The sequence below is a fragment of the Sapajus apella genome, unplaced genomic scaffold, assembly GCF_009761245.1.
Source record: "Sapajus apella isolate SASKATOON/1434 unplaced genomic scaffold, GSC_monkey_1.0 scaffold6, whole genome shotgun sequence".
Lineage (NCBI taxonomy): Eukaryota > Metazoa > Chordata > Mammalia > Primates > Cebidae > Sapajus > Sapajus apella.
This window is the reverse complement of record NW_022436946.1, coordinates 513,201-536,437: the sequence shown is the minus strand read 5'-3', so window position 1 is coordinate 536,437 and position 23,237 is coordinate 513,201. Positions and strand designations below refer to the sequence as shown.

Genomic DNA, 23,237 nt, shown 5'->3' with positions numbered 1-23,237 from the left:
AAAAAAAAAAAAAAAAAAAAAAAAAGAGAAGGATGAATACAGTGAATATAATGATGGTTTCAAAAACTGATGAATAATTGGCAATGTTGCATGAAGCTGCCTACCCTGAAAAAAATAAGGCTTGAAGTAGTCATGATATATGTTCAGATAACGTAAAAAAATGTTGACGAGATAGAAATTCAATATATTCTTCCTCACTTCAGGGAATAACACTAAGGGTTTCATGTGAGTGAATTATGAAAAGGGAAATTCATCTTAATACAGGGAAATCTTCTAATGATCAGAATGGTCTGAATGAGCTAGGAAGAGTGACAATAATGGAACTCTTTTAGTAGAGAATATGGTACCAATTTATGAAGTTAGACTTGATGGCTCCTAAAGCCTCTTGTGATCTTGAGAGTATATGAATCACCCTCTGGAATTTGAATTAATATCAGGGCAAATGAACCACTCAAGAAGTATTTTGGAAACTAGTAGAACTCACTAAGCTATTTGAATATATTAGTAGCAATATAGTGAAGTAATCAATAGAAATCCAACATATTAATTTGAATAACCCTACCCCTTATTTGCTGTGTTATCTTGGACTACTTAATTAGTTTTTCTAACCTCAATATTATGATCTGTCAAATGAAATAATAATAGTGGCTACTTTATAAGCTTGTTTGAGACAACTTAAGATTTATTCTGTTTATTAGAACTGTATCTTTAACATGGTAAACATTCAGCGAATATTACTGTTACGATTACTCTGCTTTTAGAACTTAAAAAAAAAATGCTTTCAGGCTAGCGACTGGGGCTCACACCTGTAATCTCAGCACTTTGGGAAGCTGAGATGGGAGTATCACTGGAGGCCAGGAATTTGAGACTAGCCTGGGCAACATAGCAAGACCCACTCTCTGCAAAAATACTTTAAATAATTAGCCAGGTGTCATGGCATGCTCATGTCGGCCTAGGTTTTGGGGTGGCTAAGACAGAAAGAGCACTTGAACTCAGGAGTCAGAGGTTACAATAAGCTTTGATGGTGCCACTGTACTTCAGCCTGGGCAACAGAGCAAGACCCTGTCTCTTTAAAAATAAAAAAGCACTTTCAGTGTTTTATTCTAATGACCTTTTTGGTTAGCTTGCCTACGCTTCTTTGTGTAGAAATAATATTTTCCATTTGGGTAATTTGTCCAAAATTTATATTTTAAAATTGAAATACCATTTACATTTGTCTTTGCTAGTCTATTACTATTTACATTGTTTTCTCTTTTTGATGTGCCTTTTTTGCTAATTAAAAAAAATATTCATTGTTACTTGGAAAGTTTGTATTTATACCTTTTATAGTGTTGTTAATTGACCTTAATTTTTTTTTTTTTTTTTTTTTCCGCTGGGCATGGTGGCTCATGCCTGTAATACCAGCACTTTAGGAGGCGAGGCAGGTGGATCACCTGAGGTCAGAAATTTGAGACCAGCCTGACCAATTTGGTGAAATCCTATCTCTACTAAAAATACAATGTTAGTCGGGCATTGCAGTGGGCGCCTGTAATCCAGCTGTTCGGGAGACTGAGGCAGGAGAATTGCTTGAATCCAGGAGGCAGTGGTTATAGTGAGCTAAGATTGCACCACTGCACTCTAGCCTGGGCAACAAGGGCAAAACTCTTGCTATTTGATCAATCTGTGTGAAATGGTATCCTTTGATTCCTTCTATTACAACAGTGATCTAATTCTACTTTCCCTTTATTTCCTCCTCTAATTGTTTTTATTCTTTCTACTTTGTCAGAACATATAACATTTAAATGCTATTTATTTCACCCATGTTCCTATCCTTATTTTTGTCTTTGCTATACAATTGGGTATGTGTCCTTTGCCAACATATCCCTGGTTATCTCTTGGTTAGATAAAACACATCCTCTAGAAGATTCCTCAGAAAGGACTTATGTGTACAGCATTCTCTGAGTTCTTACATATTCAAAATGTTTTTTTTTCCCCCTCCCTATAGCCTTGATTTTGAAGGACAGCTTGGCTGGGTATAAAATCCTTGGCTTACACTTAAAAAAAATTTCAGCTTTATGAGGCATAAATTACCTGAAAATTCACCGGTTTTAAGAATACAATTTGAAAAAATGTGACACACAGATACAGTGTGTAACCACCAACTTTGTTATGATGTAGAACATGGGTTAGCAAACTACAGGCCACCAACAAAATTTGGCCTCCTGCCTGGTTTTATAAATTTTTATTGAAACACAGCCACACTTTCATTTATGTAGTGTTTCTGGCTGTTTTTGCACCACAGTGGCAGTGTTTAGTAGTTGCAACAGAGAGTATATGGCTTGTAAATTCTAAAATATTTACTATTTAGACCTTTACAGTTGTTTGCTGATCTCTGCTATAGAACGCTTCTTTCACCGAAAAAGTTTTTTTGTGTCTCTTTGCAATTAATCTCCTCCCTTCTATCCCCTAGCAACTACAGATAGGCCTTTTACCACTGTGGTTTTGGCTTTTCTAGAATGTGTTAAAAATGGAATCATATGTAGTCTCCTTGCCTGACTTCTTTCACTTAGATTAGTGCTTTTGAGATTCATTCATGTTGAGTATATCAGTAATTTGCTCCTATTTTTTTTCTTTCTTGGTAGAGACGGGTTCCCACTATGTTGCTCAGGCTAGTCTTGAACTCTTGGGCTCAAATGATCCTCCTACCTCGGCCTCCCAAAGTGCTGGGATTATAGATGTGAGTCACCGCATCTGGCCGTTCACTCCTTTTTATTGTTGACTTGCATTTTCTTTCCTTGAATTTCTTGAAAATGCTGCTTTAAGGCCGGGCGCGGTGGCTCAAGCCTGTAATCCCAGCACTTTGGGAGGCCGAGGCGGGTGGATCACAAGGTCAAGAGATCGAGACCATCCTGGTCAACATGGTGAAACCCCGTCTCTACTAAAAATACAAAAAATTAGCTGGGCATGGTGGCACGTGCCTGTAATCCCAGCTACTCAGGAGGCTGAGGCAGGAGAATTGCCTGAACCCAGGAGACGGAGGTTGCGGTGAGCCGAGATCGCGCCATTGCACTCCAGCCTGGGTAACAAGAGCGAGAAACTCCGTCTCAAAAAAAAAAAAAGAAAATGCTGCTTTATTCTTACTTTGCTTTGAATCTTGCTCTCAATTTTTATTTTTATTTATTGAGACAGGGTCTCACTCTGTTGCCCAGGTTGGAGTGCAGTGGCATGATCAGGGCATACTGCAGCCTTGATTTTCCAGGCGCAAGTGATCCTCCTACCTCAGTCCTCTGAGTAGCTGGGACTACAGGTATGCGTCACTATGCCAGGCTAATTTTGAAATTTTTTTGTAGAGATGGGGTCTAGTCATGTTGCCTAGGGTGGTCTCAAACTCCTGGACTCAAGTAATCCACCTGCCTTTGTCTTCTAAATTGCTGGGATTACAGATGTGAGCCACTGCATCCAGCTTGTTTATTCCTCTTAGGAAACCTGTGGTGACCTAATTTTTGTGGTTTGTTTGTTTTGAGACAAAGTCTCACTCTGTCACCCAGGCAGGAGTGCAGTGATATAATCTTGGCTCACTGCAACCTCTGCCCCCTGGGTTCAGGTGATTCTCCTTCCTCAGCCTTCTGAGTAGCTGGGATTACAGGTGCCTGCCAACATACCTGGCTGATGTTTGTATTTTTAGTAGAGATGGTTTTTTGCCGTGTTGGCCAGGTTGGTCTTGAACTCCTGACCTCAGGCGATAACACCCACCTTGGCTTCCCAAAATGCTGGGATTACAGGCATGAGCCACATGCTCTACCTATTTGTTTGTGTTTTGAGACAGGGTCTTACTCTACTGCCTAGGCTGGAGTACAGTGGCATGATCCTGGCTCACTGTAGCCTTGACTTACTGAGCTCAAGTGATCCTGCCACCTCAGCCTCCAAGTAGCTGGGACCACAGGTGCACAACACCACACCTGGCTGATTTTCAAATTTTTTATTGTAATAGGTAATTTGATTTTTTTGCCTTAAATTTTTTTTTTTTTTTTTTTTTTTGAGATTGTGTTTCATCCTGTCATTCAGGCTGGAGTGGATTGCAGTGGTGTGATCATGACTCACTGCAACCTCCACCTCCCAGGCTCAGGTGATCCACCTTAGCCTCCTAAGTAGCTGGTACCACAGACATGCACTACCATGCTTGGCTAGTTATTTTTTCTTTTTTAATTTTTTTGAAGACAGAGCCTCACTCTGTTGCCCAGGCTTGAGTGCAGTGGCATGATCTCAGCTCACTGCAGCCTCCGCCTCCTGGGTTCAAGCAATTCTTGTGCCTCAGCCTCCTAAGGAGCCGGGATTACAGGCATGTGCCATCACATCTGGCTAATTTCTGTATTTTTAGTAGAGATGGGGTTTTGCCATATTGGCCCTGCTGGTCTTGAACTCCTGGCCACAAATGATCCACCCGCCTCAGCCTCTCAAAGTGTTAGGATTATAGACATTAGTCACCATGCTAACCCAGCTAATTATTTTTGCCTTGATGTTCTGAGAATTCTTTTCTTTTCCTTTAAAATCTTCCCAGTAATATGTTTACTTCCTGGTGCATTTTCTTAGAATATAGTTTTAAATACTAGTTTTGTTTAATCTGCAGAAATGTTTTGATTTGGATATTGTTTTCTTTTTACATTAGTTTTGAATGGCATTGGTTTGATTTTTTTTTTTTTTTTTTCCCTATGCACCTGGCCTTGTACAGTGGTATGATCATAGCTCATTTTAACTTCAAACTCCTGGGCTCAAGCAATTCTCCCACCTCAGCCTCCTGAGTGTTTACGACTACACGCTTGTGCCATTATGCCCAGCTAATTAATTTTTTTTGTTGTTGTAGAGATGGTCTCACTATGTTGCCTTGCCTGATCTCAAGCTTCTGGGCTCAAGCTATCCTCCCTTGTTGGACTCCCAAAGCTTTAAGATTATAGGCATGGGCTGCTGTACCTGGCCTTTATCTCAAATAACTGTTAGGGAAGGCAAATACATGTTATTGATCTTGGTTCACTTCTTGAGAAATTCACTTCTCCTGGGCTCTACAACAGTATATTGGCCTGGTCTTCATCCTGCCTCTGTTACTGCTCCTTATCTTTGATGGCTCTGCTTTCTTTGCATGACTTTTAAATGTAGGCTTTGTTTTTCTTCTCTATGTATTCTCTGGCCACTTTGAAATAACTTTGATTGCTTCAGTTGCCGTCCATCATAAATAGAAATCTATATCTCTATTCTAGATCTCTTTTCTGAGCTCTAGATCCATGTGTCCAACTGACTACAGAATGGCTCCAGTTGAATGCTCCAAAGCCCCTAACTGAATAGATAACTTACCGCTTTCCCCCTTAACTTCGAATTTTCTCCAGGATTTCTTAAATCGGTAAATGGCATTAGCATCTCAACAATTATCCCCACTCCCACCCCCAAATCCAGTCAGTCAGGTATATATTACCTACCAAACATCTCATTATCCATCTACTTTTCTTTGTCCTTATTGTTATTAAAGACCTGGTTGCCGTTACCTGGGCCATTGCAGCAGCTTCTGATCGTTTTACCAGTTCAGTCTATGCAGCACAACTGGTGTAATTATTCTAAAATACCTCTGATCGTGTCTCTCTCCTGAAAATATTTACCTCATTTGTTTCAGAAAATGGAATCATCAAGACAGATAAAGTATTTGAAGTGATGCTGGCTACAGACCGCTCCCACTATGCAAAATGTAACCCTTACATGGATTCTCCACAATCAATAGGTAAGCTTTAGATTTCTGAAAATGTCACACTTTTCATCATTTACTTTATGATTTTTGTAACTATAAAAAGCCTGGGACACAGATATTTATTATTACCTTTTTTTTTTCTCTTTGAGATGGGGGCTTACTCTGTTGCCCAGGCTGGAATGCAGTGGCGAGACTCACTGCAACCTCCTCCTCCCAGATTCAAGTGCGTCTCCTGCCTCAGTCTCCTAAGTAGCTGGGACTACAGGTGCACACCACCATGCCTGGCTAATTTCTGTAATTTTAAGAGAGATGGGGTTTCACAATATTGGTCAGGCTGGTCTTGAACTCCTGACCTCAGGTGATTCACCCATGTTGGCCTCCCAAAGTGCTGGGATTACAGACGTGAGCCACCACACCCAGCCTATTATTACCTTCTTAGTTTGAATTTCATGACACAGTACGTTTCATAATCCAAACGTATCTATTTTAATAAAATGATGTATGTTTTTCTGTTTTCTCAAACAATATATAATATGTATAAAGAATTAAAAACATTTTTTAAAATAAAATATTTTAGTGAAAAAATTTTTTAATGAAAACTTAAGAGTATTAGCTGAGTGCTGAGTTTTCTTTAGGGGCCTTAGTGTTGACTAAAAATTAGTTTTCAGGTTAGGATTAATTTTTTAAATCAATATTTAGATCAGTAAGTGTGCTTAAGTTATTACTGACTTCTCTGCTTCACTTGCCCTGATTTTTTGGCTTGTGTTTGTTTTTTAGAAAGTCCTATATTTAACTCCTTCTCCTGAAGCAGGTTTTGCTGAACTGCTGAGCCTTGGCAGTGGGCGCCTTTGAGGCTTAGAAGTGCCTCAGGATTCTGTCAGCCAGCTGCCATGCTATCTTCTTTTGAAGCACTGTAACAATCAGCAGAGAAGATCCTGGGGAGCTTCTGAACCCCGAAGGCACCTGCTACCACCGCTCAGTGAAAATTGCTTCAGAGGCAGAAAGAAGCAGGTAAATAAGCTTTGAGAAAGAACGCCAGAAGAAAAGAAACTAAAAGTTAAGAACCAAGAAAGGATTGTGTAAATTAACGTTAGACGATATGATAAAGAATAAAATGAAGTAGTTTATTGGTCTTTTAAGCTATTTTTTCAGTTATTCTAGTTGTTTTTAAGTTGACGGAAATATGAAACAATTTAATTTTGCACAGATTTTGTATACCTATTATATATGAAAGCTTATTTTTAAAAAAACAGTCTGAAGGAAAAACAAGCCAAAAATATATCAACTCTCAACTTACTGAAATTCTTTCTTTCTTAGCTGACTCTACAGAAGAAGAAATTTTTAACCGCTATACTTTAGAGGGACCATTTTACTAGATGAGCACAGTGCCCTTTGGCATAATTATATTTTCCAATTTTAACTGCTGGGTGGCAATACTCTAACAGACATAAGTTTTATTTTCTTGAGATCATAAAAACTAAAACAAAATTATCCTGGAAAAATAACGTATGGATGTTAAAAAAGAAATTATGTAAAATAGTCTATTTTTGCAGCTGACTGTATCACTAGTTCCCTTCTTGTTTTGCAGGTTTCCAAGCAACAATCAGTGCTCCACACATGGTAAGTTAAGTTTGTTCATTTGGTTACAAATGGATCACATTTTTCTCTATAGTCATTTTCTTTGGTAAAAAAGGTTTAAAGAAAGTTTGAAATTTTTTTTTTTTTTTTTTTTTTTTTAAGACGGAGTTTCACTCGTTACCCAGGCTGGAGTGCAATGGCGCGATCTCGGCTCACCGCAACCTCCGCCTCCTGGGTTCAGGCAATTCTCCTGCCTCAGCCTCCCGAGTAGCCGGGACTACAGGCACGCACCACCATGCCCAGCTAATTTTTTGTATTTTTAGTAGAGACGGGGTTTCACCATGTTGACCAGGATGGTCTCGATCTCTTGACCTCGTGATTCACCCGCCTCGGCCTCCCAAAGTGCTGGGATTACAGGCTTGAGCCACCGCACCCGGCCTGAAATTTTTAAATATTTCAGTTTTTCATCAAGTTATGTAAATCAGTAATGAACATCATTTTCTTTTTTGAACATCTTATTCATAATACAGGGTCTGTTGAAGGAGACTTTTTAGGTAGAAACTGGCATATTAAAGTTTTTGGTGGTTGTCAGTATCTGTGACATGTAATAATTGAACATAAAAGCTTATTTAGTAGAGAGTTATTTAAAAGAGATAATATTAAATAGTATAATGGACATTTTATAGAAATCTTAAATTGAATATTATTTCACATTTTATGTGGAAAATTTATTAGGGAATAGTTAAGTATAGCAGCCATTAAGCTGCATAGCTCCTTGAGAAGGACTTATTTTGAGTGATCTAGCAGTTTTCATCTGTTAGGACTTTTCTTGGGTTTTATTTTATTTTTTATTTTTTTGAGACAAGGTCTTACTTTGTCACCCAGGCTGGAATGCAGTGGTACGATCATCAAAGCTCACTGCAGACTTGATTCCTGGGCTCATGCAGTCCTCCCACCTCAGCCTCCTAAAGTGCTAGGATTATAGCATGAGCCACTGTGGCCAACCTTTTCTTAGGGTTTAAATGTCAGTATTTGAATGAATACTCTTGTTTTGTTTTGTAGGAAAGAACTATAGCTTTTCTTTTCTTTCTTTTTTTTTTAGATGGAGTCTTGCACTGTTGCCCAGGCTGGTGGTGTGCAGTGGTGTGACCTTGGCTTGCTGCAACTTTTGCCTCCTGGGTTCAAGTGATTCTCCTGCCTCAGCCTCCTGAGTAGCTACAGTAGCTAGGATTACAGGTGCCCACCACCACTCCTGGCTAATTTTTGTATTTTTAGTAAAGACTGTGTTGGCCAGGCTGGTCTTGAACTTCTGACCTCATGATCTGCCGGCCTTGGCCTCCCAAAGTGGTGGGATTACAGGCGTGAGCCACCATGCCTGGCCTTGTTTTTTTTTCTTTTTTTTTGAGACCGAGTTTCGTTCCTATTGCCCGGGCTGGAGTGCAGTGGTACAATCTCTGCCCGCTACAGCCTCTGTCTCCTGGGTTCAAGCAGTTCTCCTGCCTCAGCCTCCCAAAGTGCTGGGATTATAGGTGTGAGCCACTGTGCCTGGCCACAACGATAACTTTTCTGATTTTCTGCAAGTATTTGGGGTTGGAGAAGCTCTTATTTAAACTTAATACTAAAGTAAATTCTATATGCATTTATAGTGAAACTGATAATTGTGCTAGAAGAAAACAGACATTTATAAAAATTGAATAGTAATGACTTTTTGAAACATGACAGAAAACACAGAAGCCATTAAAAAAAAAAACCTGATATCTAGGATTTTTGCAAAGAAAAAATGTTACAAGCCAAAGTTAAAGAGGAAAAATTGTCTGGGTATGGTGGCTCACACCTGTAATTTCAGCACTTTGGGAGGCCAAGGCAGGAATATTGTTTGAAGCCAGAAGTTTGAGACCAGCCTGGGCAACAAAGCAAGACTCTGTCTCTACAAAAAAGTTTTAAAACTTAGCTGGGTGTGGTGCCATGTTCCTATAGTCCTAGCTACAAGGGAGGCCAAGACAAGAGGACTGTCTGAGTCCAGGAATTTGAGGCTGCAGTAAGCCTATGATTGTGCTACTGCACTCCAGCCTGGGTGACAGAGAGACCCCTATCTCAATAATAATAATAATGATAATGAACCATAGAGGGAAATATTGTAATACATATGACAGCATGAGAAAATTTCAGTATATACATTTGTATGCATATATTTGTGTGTGTTTGTACCCTATAAATTGATAAGTAAAAGACCATTAAACTCCCCCCACCACCAAAATGCATAAAGGACAGGATTGATAGTTCATTGAACTGAAATACAAATGACATTGACATTTAAAGAAATGAAAAGATGTCATCTTCACTTATTAAAAAAAAATTTTTTTTTTTTTTGAGATGGAGTCTTGCTCTGTGGCCCAGGCTGGAGTGCAGTGGCATGATCTTGGCTTACTGCAACCTTTGCCCCCTGGGTTCAAGCAATTCTTCTGCCTTACTCAACCTCTCTAGTAGCTGGGATTACAGGCGCCTACCACCACGCCCAGCTAATTTTTTTTTTTTTTTTTTTTTGAGACGGAGTTTCACTCTTGTTACCCAGGCTGGAGTGCAATGGTGCGATCTCGGCTCACCGCAACCTCCGCCTCCTGGGTTCAGGCAATTCTCCTGCCTCAGCCTCCTGAGTAGCTGGGATTACAGGCACGTGCCACCATGCCCAGCTAATTTTTTTGTAGTTTTTGTAGAGACGGGGTTTCACCATGTTGACCAGGACGGTCTCGATCTCTTGACCTCGGGATCCACCCGCCTCGGCCTCCCAAAGTGCTGGGATTACAGGCTTGAGCCACCGCGCCTGGCCCAGCTAATTTTTATATTTTTTACTAGAGACGGAGTTTCACCATGTTGGGCGGGCTGGTTTCGAACTCCTTACCTCAGGTGATCCATCTGCCTCGGCCTCCCAAAGTGGTGGGATTACAGGCACAAGCCACTACACCTGGCCACCCCTAATATTTTTAAAATATTTGTTATAGAGATGAGGTCTCACTATGTTGCTGAAGCTAGTTCTGAACTCTTGAGCCCAGGTGATCCTCCCACTTCAGCCTCCCAAAGTGTTAGGATTACAGGCATGAGCCACTGGGCCAGGCCTTTTTTTTTTTTTTTTTTTTTTTTTTTGAGATGGAGTCTTGCACTGTTGCCTGGGATGGGGTGCATTGGTGTGATCTCGGCTTACTGCAACATCTGCCTTCCAGGTTCAAGCGATTCTCTTTGCCTCAGCCTCCCAAGTAGCTGGGATTACAGGCACCCACCACCACGTCTGGCTAATCTTTCTGTATTTTTAGAGATGGGTTTTGCTGTGTTGGCCAGGATGGTCTCGAACTCCTGACCTTGTGATTTGCCTATCTTGGCCTCCCAAAGTGCTGGGATTACAGGCATGAGCCACTGCATCCGGCCTCTTTTTTCTTTAAACCATAGATTAGGAATGGCTTTTTTGTGCATTACCCTATTCAAATAAATTAGTGATTAAAAAGAAAAGTTATAGTTTTAAGGTATCTGCAAACAGTTTGAACTGTTACTTAAATGAAAGACTTATATAGAAGCATGGATGCAGCTGGGCACAGTGGGTCACACCTGTAATTCTAGCACTTTGGGAGGCCGAGGCAGGTGGATCACCTGAGGTCAGGAGTTTGAGACCAGCCTGGCTTGCATGGCGACATCCCGTCTCTACTGAAAATACAAAAATTAACCTGGTGTGGTGACAGGTGCCTATAATCCCAGCTATTCAGGAGGCAGAGGCAGGAGAATCACTTGAACCTAGGGCACAGGATGCAGTAAGCCAAGATTGTGCCACTTCACTCCAGCCTGGGCAAAAGAGCAAAACTCCATCAAAAAAAAAAAAAAAAAAAGCATGAATGCTAAAAGTTATTTTAGAGAGCCAGTATCTAGCATGGTTGGGAAATTGACTGGAGTGGTATGCTTTCAGATATTAAGGGAAATGCTTTGTGATTTTTTTTCTTTCCTCTGAAGCTTGATCTGGGTGTGCAGTTCATTGCCAAACAAAGCATAGCAATTACTTCATGGCAAAGGATGCACTTAGAATACCACCACAAAACAGCTTTATTAAAATATAATTCTTGCCAGGTGCGGTGGCTCATGCCTGTAATCCCAGCACTTTGGGAGGCTGAGGTGGGTGAATCACAAGGTCAGGAGTTCAAGGCCAGCCTGACCAACAAGGTGAAACCCTGTCCCTACTAAAAATACAAAAATTAGCTGGGCATGGTGGCGTGTGCCTGTAATCTTAGCTACTCAGTAGGCTGAGGCAGGAGAATCACTTGAACCTGGGAGGCGGAGGTTGCAGTGATTACAAAAAAAAAAGATATAATTCTTGGTTAGGCACAGTGCCTTGAGCCTGTAATCCTCAGCACTTTGGAAGGCCAAGGCAAGAGGATCACTTGAGCCCAGGAGTTTGAGACCAGCCTGGGCAGTATGGTGAGATCCCATCTCTATAAAAATAAAAAAAACATTTAGCTGAGTGTGTTAATGCATGACTGTTGTCCCAGCTACCCTGGAGACTGAGGTGGAAGGATTGCTTGAGCCTGGGAGATGGAGGCTGCAGTGAGTCTTGATCACGCCAATGTACTCCTGCCTGGGTGACAGATCAAGACCTGTCTCAGAAAAAATATAAAAAAGATATAATTCTTATACTACAGAATTCATCCCTTTAAAGTGTAGAATTCTGTGATTTTTAGTTTATTCAGAATTGTTCAAACATCACCACTGTCTACTATGAGAACGTTTTCATCACTGCCGAAGGAAACCTTCCTTATACCCATTAGCAGTCAGATCCCAACCCCTGCTCTGCTCAGGTCCTGACAACTACTAATCTGTTTTTTGTTTCTATAGATTTGCCTATTTTGGACATTTCATGTAAATAGAATGCTATAATATGTTGCCTTTCGTGACTGGCTTTTTAAATTTAGCATAGTGTTTTCAAGATTTATTCCTATTGTAGTGTGAATCAGTACTTCACTCCTTTTTATGACTGAATAACATCCCATTGTGTGGACATACAACATTTATTAACTGTTGATGGACATTTGGATTGTTTCCAGTGTTTGGCTATTCTAAATAATGCTGCTGTGAACATTTGTGTAGAAATTTTTGTGTGTTTTCATTTCTCTCTAGTATTTACATAGGAGTGGAATTACTAGGTCATATATGAAAATTCTGTGTTTAACATTTTGAGGAATGGCCAAACTGTTTTTCAAAGTAGCTGCATCATTTTACAGTGCTACTAGCAATGTATGAGAGTTTCAGTTTCCCTGCTTCCTTGTTAACATTTGTTATTTTCTTTTTTTTAAAAAAATTTTTATCCCTCCTAGTGGCTATGAAGTGGTATCTCATTGTGGTTTTGATTTGCATTTCCCTAATGATTAATGATGTTGAGCATCTTTTCAGGTGCGTATTGGCCATTTCTGTATCTTTGGAGAAACATTCAGTCTCTTACTCATTTCCTTTTTCACATACATAATTAAAAAATTTTTTTTTAAAGACAGGATCTTGCTCTGTTGCCCAGGCTGGTCTCAAACTCCTGAGCTCAAGCAGTCCTCCCGCCTGTGCCCCCAAAGTGTTGGGATTACAAGCGTGAGCCACCACACCTGGGTTCTTGCCTATTTCTTAATTGGATTATTTGTCTTTTTATTGTTAAAACTGCATTTTATATAAATGTATTAAATATTTTAATTGTGTTAAAATACACATAACATAAAATTTGCCTTCTTAACCATTTTAAGTGTATCATTTAGTAGTGTTAAGTGCATTCACACTGTTATGCAGTCATCTTCAGAACACTCTTCATCTTGCAAAACTAAAACTCATTCAATAACAATATACTCATTCAATAACAATTTCTCAATAACAATTTCCCAGTTTTCCCATTCTTTCTTTACCTCAGCCCCTGGTAACTACCATTCTATTTTCTGTTTCTATGAATTTGGCTACTCTAGGTACTTCATATAAGTGGAATCATAAAGTGTTTGTCTTTTTGTGACTAGCTTAGTTCACTTAGCATATTCATAGCTTATGTCAGAATTTTTTTCCAAAATGAATACATTTTTTTTTCTAAATTTTTAAATTCTTTTATGAGACCTTTTACATCGATTTTTTTTTTTTTTTTTCTGGGATACAGTCTGGCTCTGTTGCCCAAGCTGGAGTGTAGTGGTGCAATCTTGGCTCGCTGCAACCTCCACCTCTCGGGTTCAGGCGATTCTCCAACCTCAGCCTCTCGAGTAGCTGGGATTACAGGCGTGGCCCCCCAAGCCGCCAGGCTAATTTTTGTATTGTTAGTAGAGACAGGGTTTCACCATGTTGGCCAGGCTGGTCTTGAACTCCTGGACTCAAGTGATCTACCCACCTCGGCCTCCCAAAGTGCTGGGATTACTGGTGTGAGCCACTGCACCTGGTCACGAATACATTTTTTATTACTTTTATTTTCTGAGTAACCTATGACCCTTAATAAGGAAAGATACTTGTGTTATCTATGTATGTATATAGTCACATGGAACATCTATATGAATGTTTATATGCATATACAGACAGTAAGCATATGGTGCAGGTATGTGAGTAGGGTAAAGTATTTTTTTTTTTTTTTTTTTTTTTTTGAGACAGAGTTTCACTCTTGTTACCCAGGCTGGAGTGCAATGGCGCGATCTCGGCTCACCGCAACCTCCGCCTCCTGGGTTCAGGCAATTCTCCTGCCTCAGCCTCCTGAGTAGCTGGGATTACAGGCATGCGCCACCATGCCCAGCTGATTTTTTGTATTTTTAGTAGAGACGGGGTTTCACCATGTTGACCAGGATGGTCTCGATATCTTGACCTCGTGATCCACCCACCTCGGCCCCCCAAAGTGCTGGGATTACAGGCGTGAGCCACCGCGCCCGGCTAGGGTAAAGTATTTTTGATTGTATTATATGAACAAGCAGTTATGATCTTGAATCATTTATTGCATAAATCTTAGCAGTATTAAAAGAGAAGCTTTCTGTGAGGATGCAAAGAGAAATGACATCTACATTAGTGAACTTTAAAATCACAAGCTTGCAAGTAACTGTAATCCTGGAATATTTTCCAAGCCTGTAAATGAAAAAGCGACGTGTACAGTGGTGAAGAGATTAAAAGCAACCTGTTAAAATGGTATTCTGGTAGCAAAGAGCACACCTGCCATCCAGGTTTGGGATCCTAAATACCATTGCTTACTAAAAGAGACTAGCACTCCTTGGAGTAGTGATGGATACCTGTAAAGTGAGGAAGTACTCAAAGGCAGAGGAGGTAATGTCAGAAGGACATAGGAGCAGATTTGAAGAGGCTCCCAAAGGCCAAATTTGAGAGAATTTGAGAATCAACAAGAATAATGATAGTAACAGATTATATAGCACAGTGAATTGAAAAACAAAAACTTTTTTTTAAGTCTATGGAGAATAAAAAAAAATTGAGACGGAAAAAAAGAAAGTGATTTTTTTTTCTTTTTTCTTTTTTTTTGCATTTTTACTGAAACTGCTTTTGCAATGATTTTTTCTTTTTCAAAACAAACCAACCAACCCAGAAGAATGTTAATGAATGTAGAAGGAATAATGAAATTTTAAAAATCAGTATTTTGACTGGGTGCAATGTCTCATGCCTGTAATCTCAGCACTTCAGGAGGCCGAGCAGGTGATCCCTTGAGCCCAGGTGTTCAAGACCAGCCTGGGCAACAAAGCAAGATTCTGACTCTGCAAAAATGAAAATAAAGATTACTGTTTTGTAATCATCAATGTAATGAATTAGGCAAAGATTATTAATGAATCTAAAACCATAAGGAGGAAGATTGTTGGAGAACAAAAATATTCATGTAGTCTCAAATTATTATTCCACATATTATTATTATTATTGTTTTTTTCAAGAGAGAGTCTTGCTCTGTCGCCCAAGGCTGGAGTGCAGTGGCGTGATCTCGGCTCACTACAACCTCCACCTCCCAGGTTCAAGCAGTTCTGCCTCAGCCTCCCAAGTAGCTGGGATATCAGGCGTATGCCACCACACCCATCTAATTTTTATATTTTTTGTAGAGATGGGGTTTCACTATGTTAGCCAGGCTGGTCTCGAACTCCTGACCTAGTGATCCACCCACCTCAGCCTCCCAAAGTGCAGGGATTACAGGTGTAAGCCACCACACCTGGCCCACATATTATTAATTATAAAGAGATAAATAAGCCTTGAAATTAGAGTGATCTATTGGTGACTGCATTTACTAAGTGGTTGAGGTTGGCATGTCCAGTAGTGAGATGGCCCAATATTATGTAATTCCTTATGTGATGCTCTGGGGGAGTTGCATAGCAAGACCTGTGTGTGTTCTTGCTAGAAGTCTTTGTTCTGAATCTAACCCTGAGAAAGTAGACACATCTAGAATGTGGTGCATGATGTGTGGGGACAACTGGAATTGGACAGGACTCTTTTTTTTTTTTCCCTAACACAGGGTCTTGCTCTGTTGCCCAGGCTGGAGTGCAAAGATCATAGCTCACTATAACCTCAAACTCCTCAGCTCCAGTGATCATCCCGCCTCAGCCTCCCAAACAGCTGGGACTACAGGCTTGTGCCATGACCCACACTCAGATAATTTTCAACTTTTTTATAGAGATAGGGTCTCACTGTGTTGTCCAGGCTGATTTCAAACTCCTGATCTCAAGTGATCCTTCTACTTTGGCCCTTCAAAGCACTGGGATTATAGGTATAAGTCACCATGCCTGGCCAGGACTCCTGAAATGAGTCACTGTCCTGAAGAACGGAGCAAAGTGGTAGAGGAAGAGAACTGGGGGAACATTCTAGATTGGTAAATGTAATGCATGAACGTTGACTATATTGGGGAAAAAAACAGCCATTTAACACATATCCATGTGTTACCCCTAAAAGGGTTCTGTGGAATATTAGGAACTTTCTGGTTTGAAAGTTTGAAAAGTCTTGGATTATGTGAGGCTGTATCTATTAAAGCCTTCTCTCCATATATTAGCTGGGGGAAAGGGTATCTTTAACTTTTTAAAAATTCTTTTTTTTTTTTTTTTTTTTTTTGAGACGGAGTTTCACTCTTGTTACCCAGGCTGGAGTGCAATGGTGCAATCTCCGCTCACCGCAACCTCCGCCTCCTGGGTTCAGGCAATTCTCCTGCCTCAGCCTCGTGAGTAGCTGGGATTACAGGCATGCGCCACCATGCCCAGCTAATTTTTGTATTTTTAGTAGAGACGGGTTTTCACCATGTTGACCAGGATGGTCTCGATCTCTTGACCTTGTGATCCACCCGCCTCGGCCTCCCAAAGTGCTGGGATTACAGGCGTGAGCCACCGCGCCCGGCAAAAATTCTTTTTTTAAGCTCCCAAGTGCTTAGAAACCTTAGCTTTAAATAAAAGTACAACTTTTTATTATGGAAAATTATGGAAGAGTTCCAGTACCATATATGCAAATAAAATAGTATAACGAACGAATAAATCACCCAGCTTTAATAATGACCAACAATGAACTAATCTTGTTTTGTCTAACTCTCTCTCTCTCTCTTTTTTTTTTTTTTTTTTTTTTTTTTTGAGACACAGTCATGCTCTGTGGCTCAGGCTGGATGGAGTGCAGTAGCACAATCTCAGCTCACTGTGCCCTTCACCTCCTGGTCTCAAGCCATCCTCCCACCTCGGCCTCTAGAGTAGCTGAGACTACAGGTGTGCACCATCACACCCACCTCACTTTTGTAGAGATGGGTTTCTCTGTGTTGCCCAGGCTGGTCTCGAACTCCTGAACTCAAGTGATCTGCCCGCCTCGGCCTCCCAAAGGGCTGGGATTACAGGCGTGAACCACTGCTCCTGGCCTAACTCTCTCTTTAGCTGAAGTATTTTAAAGTGAATTCCAAACATACATAATATTATTTCATCCCTGGATACTTTAGTATAAATCTCAATGACTTTAAAAACAAACTACAATGCTATTATACCTAGCAATGTGCTTTAATATCTTATGTTTAGTCCATCTTCAAACTTTGCCAGATATTTAAACATTTTTTAATAGTTAATTTGCTTAAATCAATATCTACACAGAGTCTATACATTGTATCTTTTTGGTCCTTTCAGCTTTTAAAGTCTCTTTTAATTTTTAAAGAAAGATCCCCTTCTTTTTTTAAAATGCCATTTGTTTATAGACCAAACTAGTTCATTTGTTATATAGAATTTTCCATATTCTGAATTTGATTAATTATTTCCTAGTGGTGGTTGACTTATTCAAAAGCTTTTTTTTTTTTTCAGAAACACTTCCTAATGGTCCTTCCTGTTGCATCACGTCAGGAGGTCCATAACATCTGGTCATCCATTTTTAGTGATTGGAATAAGTAGTTGTCAATTTTTTTTAATTGTTACACACACAGTATAGTTCACACATCTTAAGTGTACAGTCTGATGAATTTCAATATGTGTACGTATGTATAACCACTAGTTAGAAGGTTCTCTTGTGCCCTCTCTTAATTATCCCCCAGCCCCAGGGTAACCAGTATTCTGGCTTTTATCACCTAGATTCGTTTTGTGGAATAGGACATTTCCATTATACCCTTCTCTTTGGCATTGGCTATTTTCATTGATAAAATGTTTTTAAATTTTTGACATAATTTCCGACTTACAGAAATGTTATACAAATAGTACAGTTCCTGTATACCTTTATCCACACAGGGTCTTACCGTTGGTAAAACAAATCTCACCATTTGTTTTATCAATTATTCTCTCTCCCTTCTTTACCCCCTCCCTCGCGTGTGTGTGTATGTGTGTGTGTGTGTGTGTGTGTGTGTGTGTGTGTGTGTATTAATTTCCTTTTTTCCGAGCTCTTTGAGAGTAAATTGCAGGCATGATGCTTTTTACCTTTAAAAATAAGGACATCCTCTTATGTAACCACAGTATAATTTTTGAAATTAGCATTGATATAACACTATTAGCCAATTTACAGACTTTATTCAGATTTCATCGTTTGTTCTGATAATGTTCCTTATAACATAATCTGCGAAAAAAATGGCAGATTATAAGGTTTTTACAGTTGTCATGTCTCTATTTTTTCCTTTAAAGAATGACTGTGGAATGGTTCCTTATTCTTTTATGGCCTTGAAAATCTTGAAAATTTTTTTGAATATGGGCCACTTATTTTATATAATGTCCCTCGATTTGAGTTTGTTTGATGTTTCCTCATAGTTCAATATGGGTTTTTCATTTTTGCCTGGCATATCCCAGAAATGAAGTATCTTAGCAGAGGCATTTGATGTCAGTGTGTCCCATAATTGTGATGTTGACTTTGATCATCTAATTAAGGTAGTGTTGACCAAGTTTTTCCACTAGAAAACTTTTTTCTGGACTCTATTGTAAAATTACTGTTTTTCTTTTTGTGATAAGTATCTGGGGCAAACCCTTTGAGATTGTGTAAATATCCTGTTTATTTTTCAAATGTTAGTCTACTAGTTTAGATTCCATTTATGATTTTTACCTGAATCAGTCAGTTATTATTGAGATGGCTGCCCAAAGGATGTTTTTTATCATTTTTTCTACTATGTATTTATTTGTTGGGAATAGTTTCCCCTATTTTTCATTTATATATATATAAAATGATGTATTAATTTATCACCGTGGGTTAATGGATACATATTTTTATCAAACAAGATCTGGTAGTAAAAAATGTGTTTACTGCTATTGGATCTGATTTTTTTTTTTTTTTTTTTTTTTTTTTTGAGATGGAATCTTGCTCTGTCACCCAGGCTGGAGTACAGTGGCGTGATCTCAGTTCACTGCAACCTCTGCCTCCTGGGTTCAAGCAGTTCTCTGCCTCAGCCTCCCAAGTAGCTGGGATTACAGGCGCCTGCCACCACACCCGGCTAACTCTTGTATTTTTAATAGAGACAGGATGTCACCCTGTTGGCCAGGCTGGTCTTGAACTCCTGACCACAGGTGATCCACCTGCCTCAGCCTCCCAAAGTGCTGGGGTTACAGGCGTAAGCCACCGCACCTGGCCTAATTTTTGTATTTTTAGCAGAGACGGGGTTTCACCATGTTGGCTAGGCTGGTCTTGAAGTCCTGATCTCAACTGATCTGTCCCCCTTGGCCTCCCAAAGTGCTGGGGTTACAGGTGTAAGCCACTGCACCTGGCCAAATTTATATCCTTTGGCTCTGTCAATTCTACTTCTTATAAAAGAAGATTTTTATATAGATTATTATCCTATAGACATACCCTATGTTTATTTCATCTTCTTTTTTTTTTAATAGAAGATTAGAGCTATCTCCCATTATTGATATTTGTTATTGTAATATATTCATACAAGAATAAACTCCTTAATCACAAAAAAGAGTGAACAAGCTATTTATTGATATGAAATGTCTTTCAAAATATCCTAAATAAAAAAGTGCATATGTGGCTGGGTGCAGTGGCTCATGCCTCTAATCCCAGCACTTTGGGGGGTCAAGGTGGGTGGATCACCTGAGGTCAGGAGTTTGAGACCAGCCTGGCCAACATGGCAAAATCCCATTTCTACTAAAAATACAAAAATTAGCCGGGCATAGTGGTGGGCTCCTGTAATTCCAGCTACTGGGAAGGCTGAGGCAGGAAAATCGCTTGAACCCAGGAGCAAGAGGCAGAGATCGCAGTGAACCGAGATCACCCATTGAACTCCAGCTTGGGCAACAGAGTGAAACTCTACTCCCCCCACCCCCCCCAAAAAAAAGCATATGTATTTGCTTGTATATACCAAGAATGAATTCCTTCCTTTTTGGAATAGACATACCTTATGTTTATTTCATCTTCTTTTTTTTTTTTAATAGAAGATTAGAGCTATCTCCCATTATTGATATTTGTTATTGTAATATATTCATACAAGAATTCCTTCCTTTTTGGAAGGAATTACAAGAAACTAGTAATATTGGTTACCTTTACAGAGTGAAAAACCTGGATGGTTGGGAATGGGAGTAAGGTAGAGACTTTTCACTTATAAATCTTTTAGTCTTTTTACTGAATTAATTAAAAGTTAAAAATTCACACACTGGAGGTCTAAAATTAGTGAAACACTTGATCTAAATGTAAGAATTTTACTCAATTTTCTTTTGTATTTCCTGTGCAGAAGGATATAAGGATACATGTTTTGGTTGTCTTGGTAGATGACAATAGTAGAAAAATTGGTAGAAAGTTGGCAACTTTGTTTATATGCCATGATATGTGTACTATAGTCTTAATGTTTCTTTTGTTTTCTTTTGGCAGCATGCCTACGCACTAGAACTTCTGTTTGATCAGTTGCATGAAGGAGCTAAAGCTCTTGATGTAGGATCTGGAAGTGGAATCCTTACTGCATGTTTTGCACGTATGGTAAGAGCTTTATTTCTCATTCTGAGCCCAACAGAAGAATATCATATGATTTGGCTGTTTGTTTTTTTCACTAGTGGTTTTCACGTTTGTTTGTTTATTAGGATAGCAGTTGGAATGAGCATCACTTAGGATTTTGTTGTTGGAAGTGACAGAACATTCAACCCAAACTGGCGGAGCTAAAGGGAGTTTGTTTAGTTTATATAACAGAAGAGTCTAGGGGTCTATGGTCTGTTGTGTGGCTGGATTTAGAAGACCATATGTTGTTATTGACAGTAGGTTTCTCTCTGTTTCTTGATTTGGCTTTACTTTCCTCCACATGTTAGTGTCATCGAGTAAGCTCTACCCTTGTAATCACAAGATGGTGGCCAGTAGCTCCCAAACTACCTTCTTCCAAGTTCTCATTTGGCAGAAAAGACTAGAATGAGCCTGTTTTTTTTTTTTTTTTCTTCTTAAAATTGGAGGTTTTATTGTGTTTGGTCCACAGTTGGTATTTCACATTATCTCATGGTGCAGGGCCCCTGGGTAGGGGTCTCTGTGCAGTACTTGATAGGGCATGTGGTGGGGGGGGAGATATAGCAGTATAACTTGTCAGGCCGAGAAAGGGAGAAGGGGGTCTTGGGGCTCCTGAAAACCCATGGAAGGATTGAGTGTTGTGGCTCACGCCTATAATCCCAGCACTTTGGGAGGCCTAGATGGGCAGATCACGTGAGGCCAGGAGTTTGAGACCAGCCTGGTCAACGTCGTGAAATCCCATCTCTACTACAAATACAAAAATTAGCCAGGTGTGGTGGAGCACCTGCAGTCCCAACTACTCAGGAGGCTGAGGCAGGAGAATCCCTTGAGCAGGGGAGGTGGAGGTGCAGTGAGCCTTGATCATGCCACTACTCTCCATCCTGGGTAACAACAACAAAAACCTACTGAGGCAACAGAGTGGGTGGCAGAGAGCGGGGGGCAGGTTAGCATGGAGAGAGGAGTCAGGCTTAGCCCTAACAACTCAGAATTCTACTTCCTTGTATGGTCCTCGGTTTCCCCACTGGGCCCTGGGACAGGTCTGAGGGTCCCAGGGAAATCTAGCTACTCTGAAGCCTGAGATATTTAGAATAGTAGCCAGGCCCCGTCTCCCAGAGAAGTCATTTCCCAGCACCCTCTCCACTGTCCCCACCCAGAATGAGCCTGGTTTCTTTTTTTTTTTTTTTAAGACGAAGTCTCACTTTGTCGCCAGGCTGGAGTGCAGTGACACGATCTTGAATGAGCCTGGTTTCTAAACATTCCTACAGGTTTACCAGGAATGAAGGTAGAACTTCTGCATTACAAAAAGTGCTCTTCGCCAGGCGAGGTGGCTCACGTCTGTAATCCTAGCACTTTGGGAGGCTGAGGCGGGTGGATCACGAGGTCAAGAGATCGATACTATCCTGACCAACACGATGAAACCCTGTCTCTACTAAAAATACACAAATTAGCTGGCATGGTGGCAAGAGCCTGTAGTCCCAGCTACTGGGGAGGTTGAGGCAGGAGAATTACTTGAACCCAGGAGGCGGAGGTTGCAGTGAGTTGAGATGACGCCACTGCACTCCAGCCTAGTGACCGAACGAGACTCCTTCTCAAAAAAAAGAAAGAAAGAAAGAAAGAAAAAAAGTGCCCTTAGAAAAATGCCTTGTTGTTATACTTCTACTTTTTATCATCAGAGCCTTATCTAGTAAATGGCTATCCAGTTGGATAATGTGTGTTGGAGTAAAGGTTGATCATTGCTCAGATAATCAAATCGGTTCAATTTGAGAAATATTGTGCCTTGAGGCCAGATTGGAAGATTCTGATCTAGTTAAATTGGGAGTTGTGGATCCACCCATGTAACTTGCTATAAATGTATAATCAGCAGTCCCACCAGAATGTAAGCTCCAGGGAGTTGGGAATTTTGTTTGCTCTCTTTTATTTATTGATGATATCCTAAACATTTAGAACAATGCCTGGCACATAATAAGGACTTATGTATTTTTTCAGAAGTTTGGCTTATTTTGTAGAGGTTAAGTCTTATTCATAGGTATCAGTGTTTTTTTTTTTTTAAGGTTAGAAATAGCATTTAACGAATGACTCATTTTCTATACTTGACATGTTTATGATTTTAGAGGATGTGTTCATTTTAAAAAATCATTCGGTTTCTAAGTTATCATTTTTTATAAAATGGCATTAATGTTTTTCACACATTTATCACGTGTGAAAGCACTTTGTGTTTTAAGGACTAGTGTCTGTGTTCTAAGTGCTACCGTATTTTTATGATGGGATATATGCCTTTTTCCTCCCCATTTTGTAGTGAGGAACCTGATTCATAGAAGGAACGGTTGGCTGGGCGAGGTGGCTCACTCCTGTAATCCCAGCGCTTTGGCGGGTAGATTACCTGAGGTCAGGAGTTCAAGACCAGCCTGGCCAACATTGTGAAACCCTGTGTCTACTAAAAATACAAAAATTAGCTGGGCGTGGTGGTACACGCCTGTAATCCCAGCTACTTGGGAGGCTGAGGCAGGAGAATTGCTTGAGCCTGGGAGACGGAGGTGGCAGTGAGCCGATTGCACCACTGCACTTTAGCCTGGCCAACAAAGCGAGA

General features: G+C 40.1%; 1 protein-coding gene and 1 long non-coding RNA gene across 3 annotated transcripts in view; both read left to right on the top strand.

The window, feature by feature from the left end:
* Nucleotides 1-23,237, top strand: part of PCMT1 (protein-L-isoaspartate (D-aspartate) O-methyltransferase) — a 54,281-nt gene that overhangs the window by 16,315 nt on the left and 14,729 nt on the right. For both annotated transcript variants that reach the window (XM_032274484.1, XM_032274485.1), the window contains exons 2-4: nt 5,639-5,743; nt 7,299-7,330; nt 20,534-20,638. In XM_032274484.1, the coding sequence (XP_032130375.1) occupies nt 5,639-5,743; nt 7,299-7,330; nt 20,534-20,638 (242 nt within the window). The remainder of the gene's footprint in view (nt 1-5,638; nt 5,744-7,298; nt 7,331-20,533; nt 20,639-23,237) is intronic.
* On the top strand, nt 13,686-14,693 carry LOC116549138. The gene is made up of 2 exons (XR_004267717.1): nt 13,686-13,886; nt 14,206-14,693. It is a non-coding gene; the product is annotated as an uncharacterized LOC116549138 (long non-coding RNA).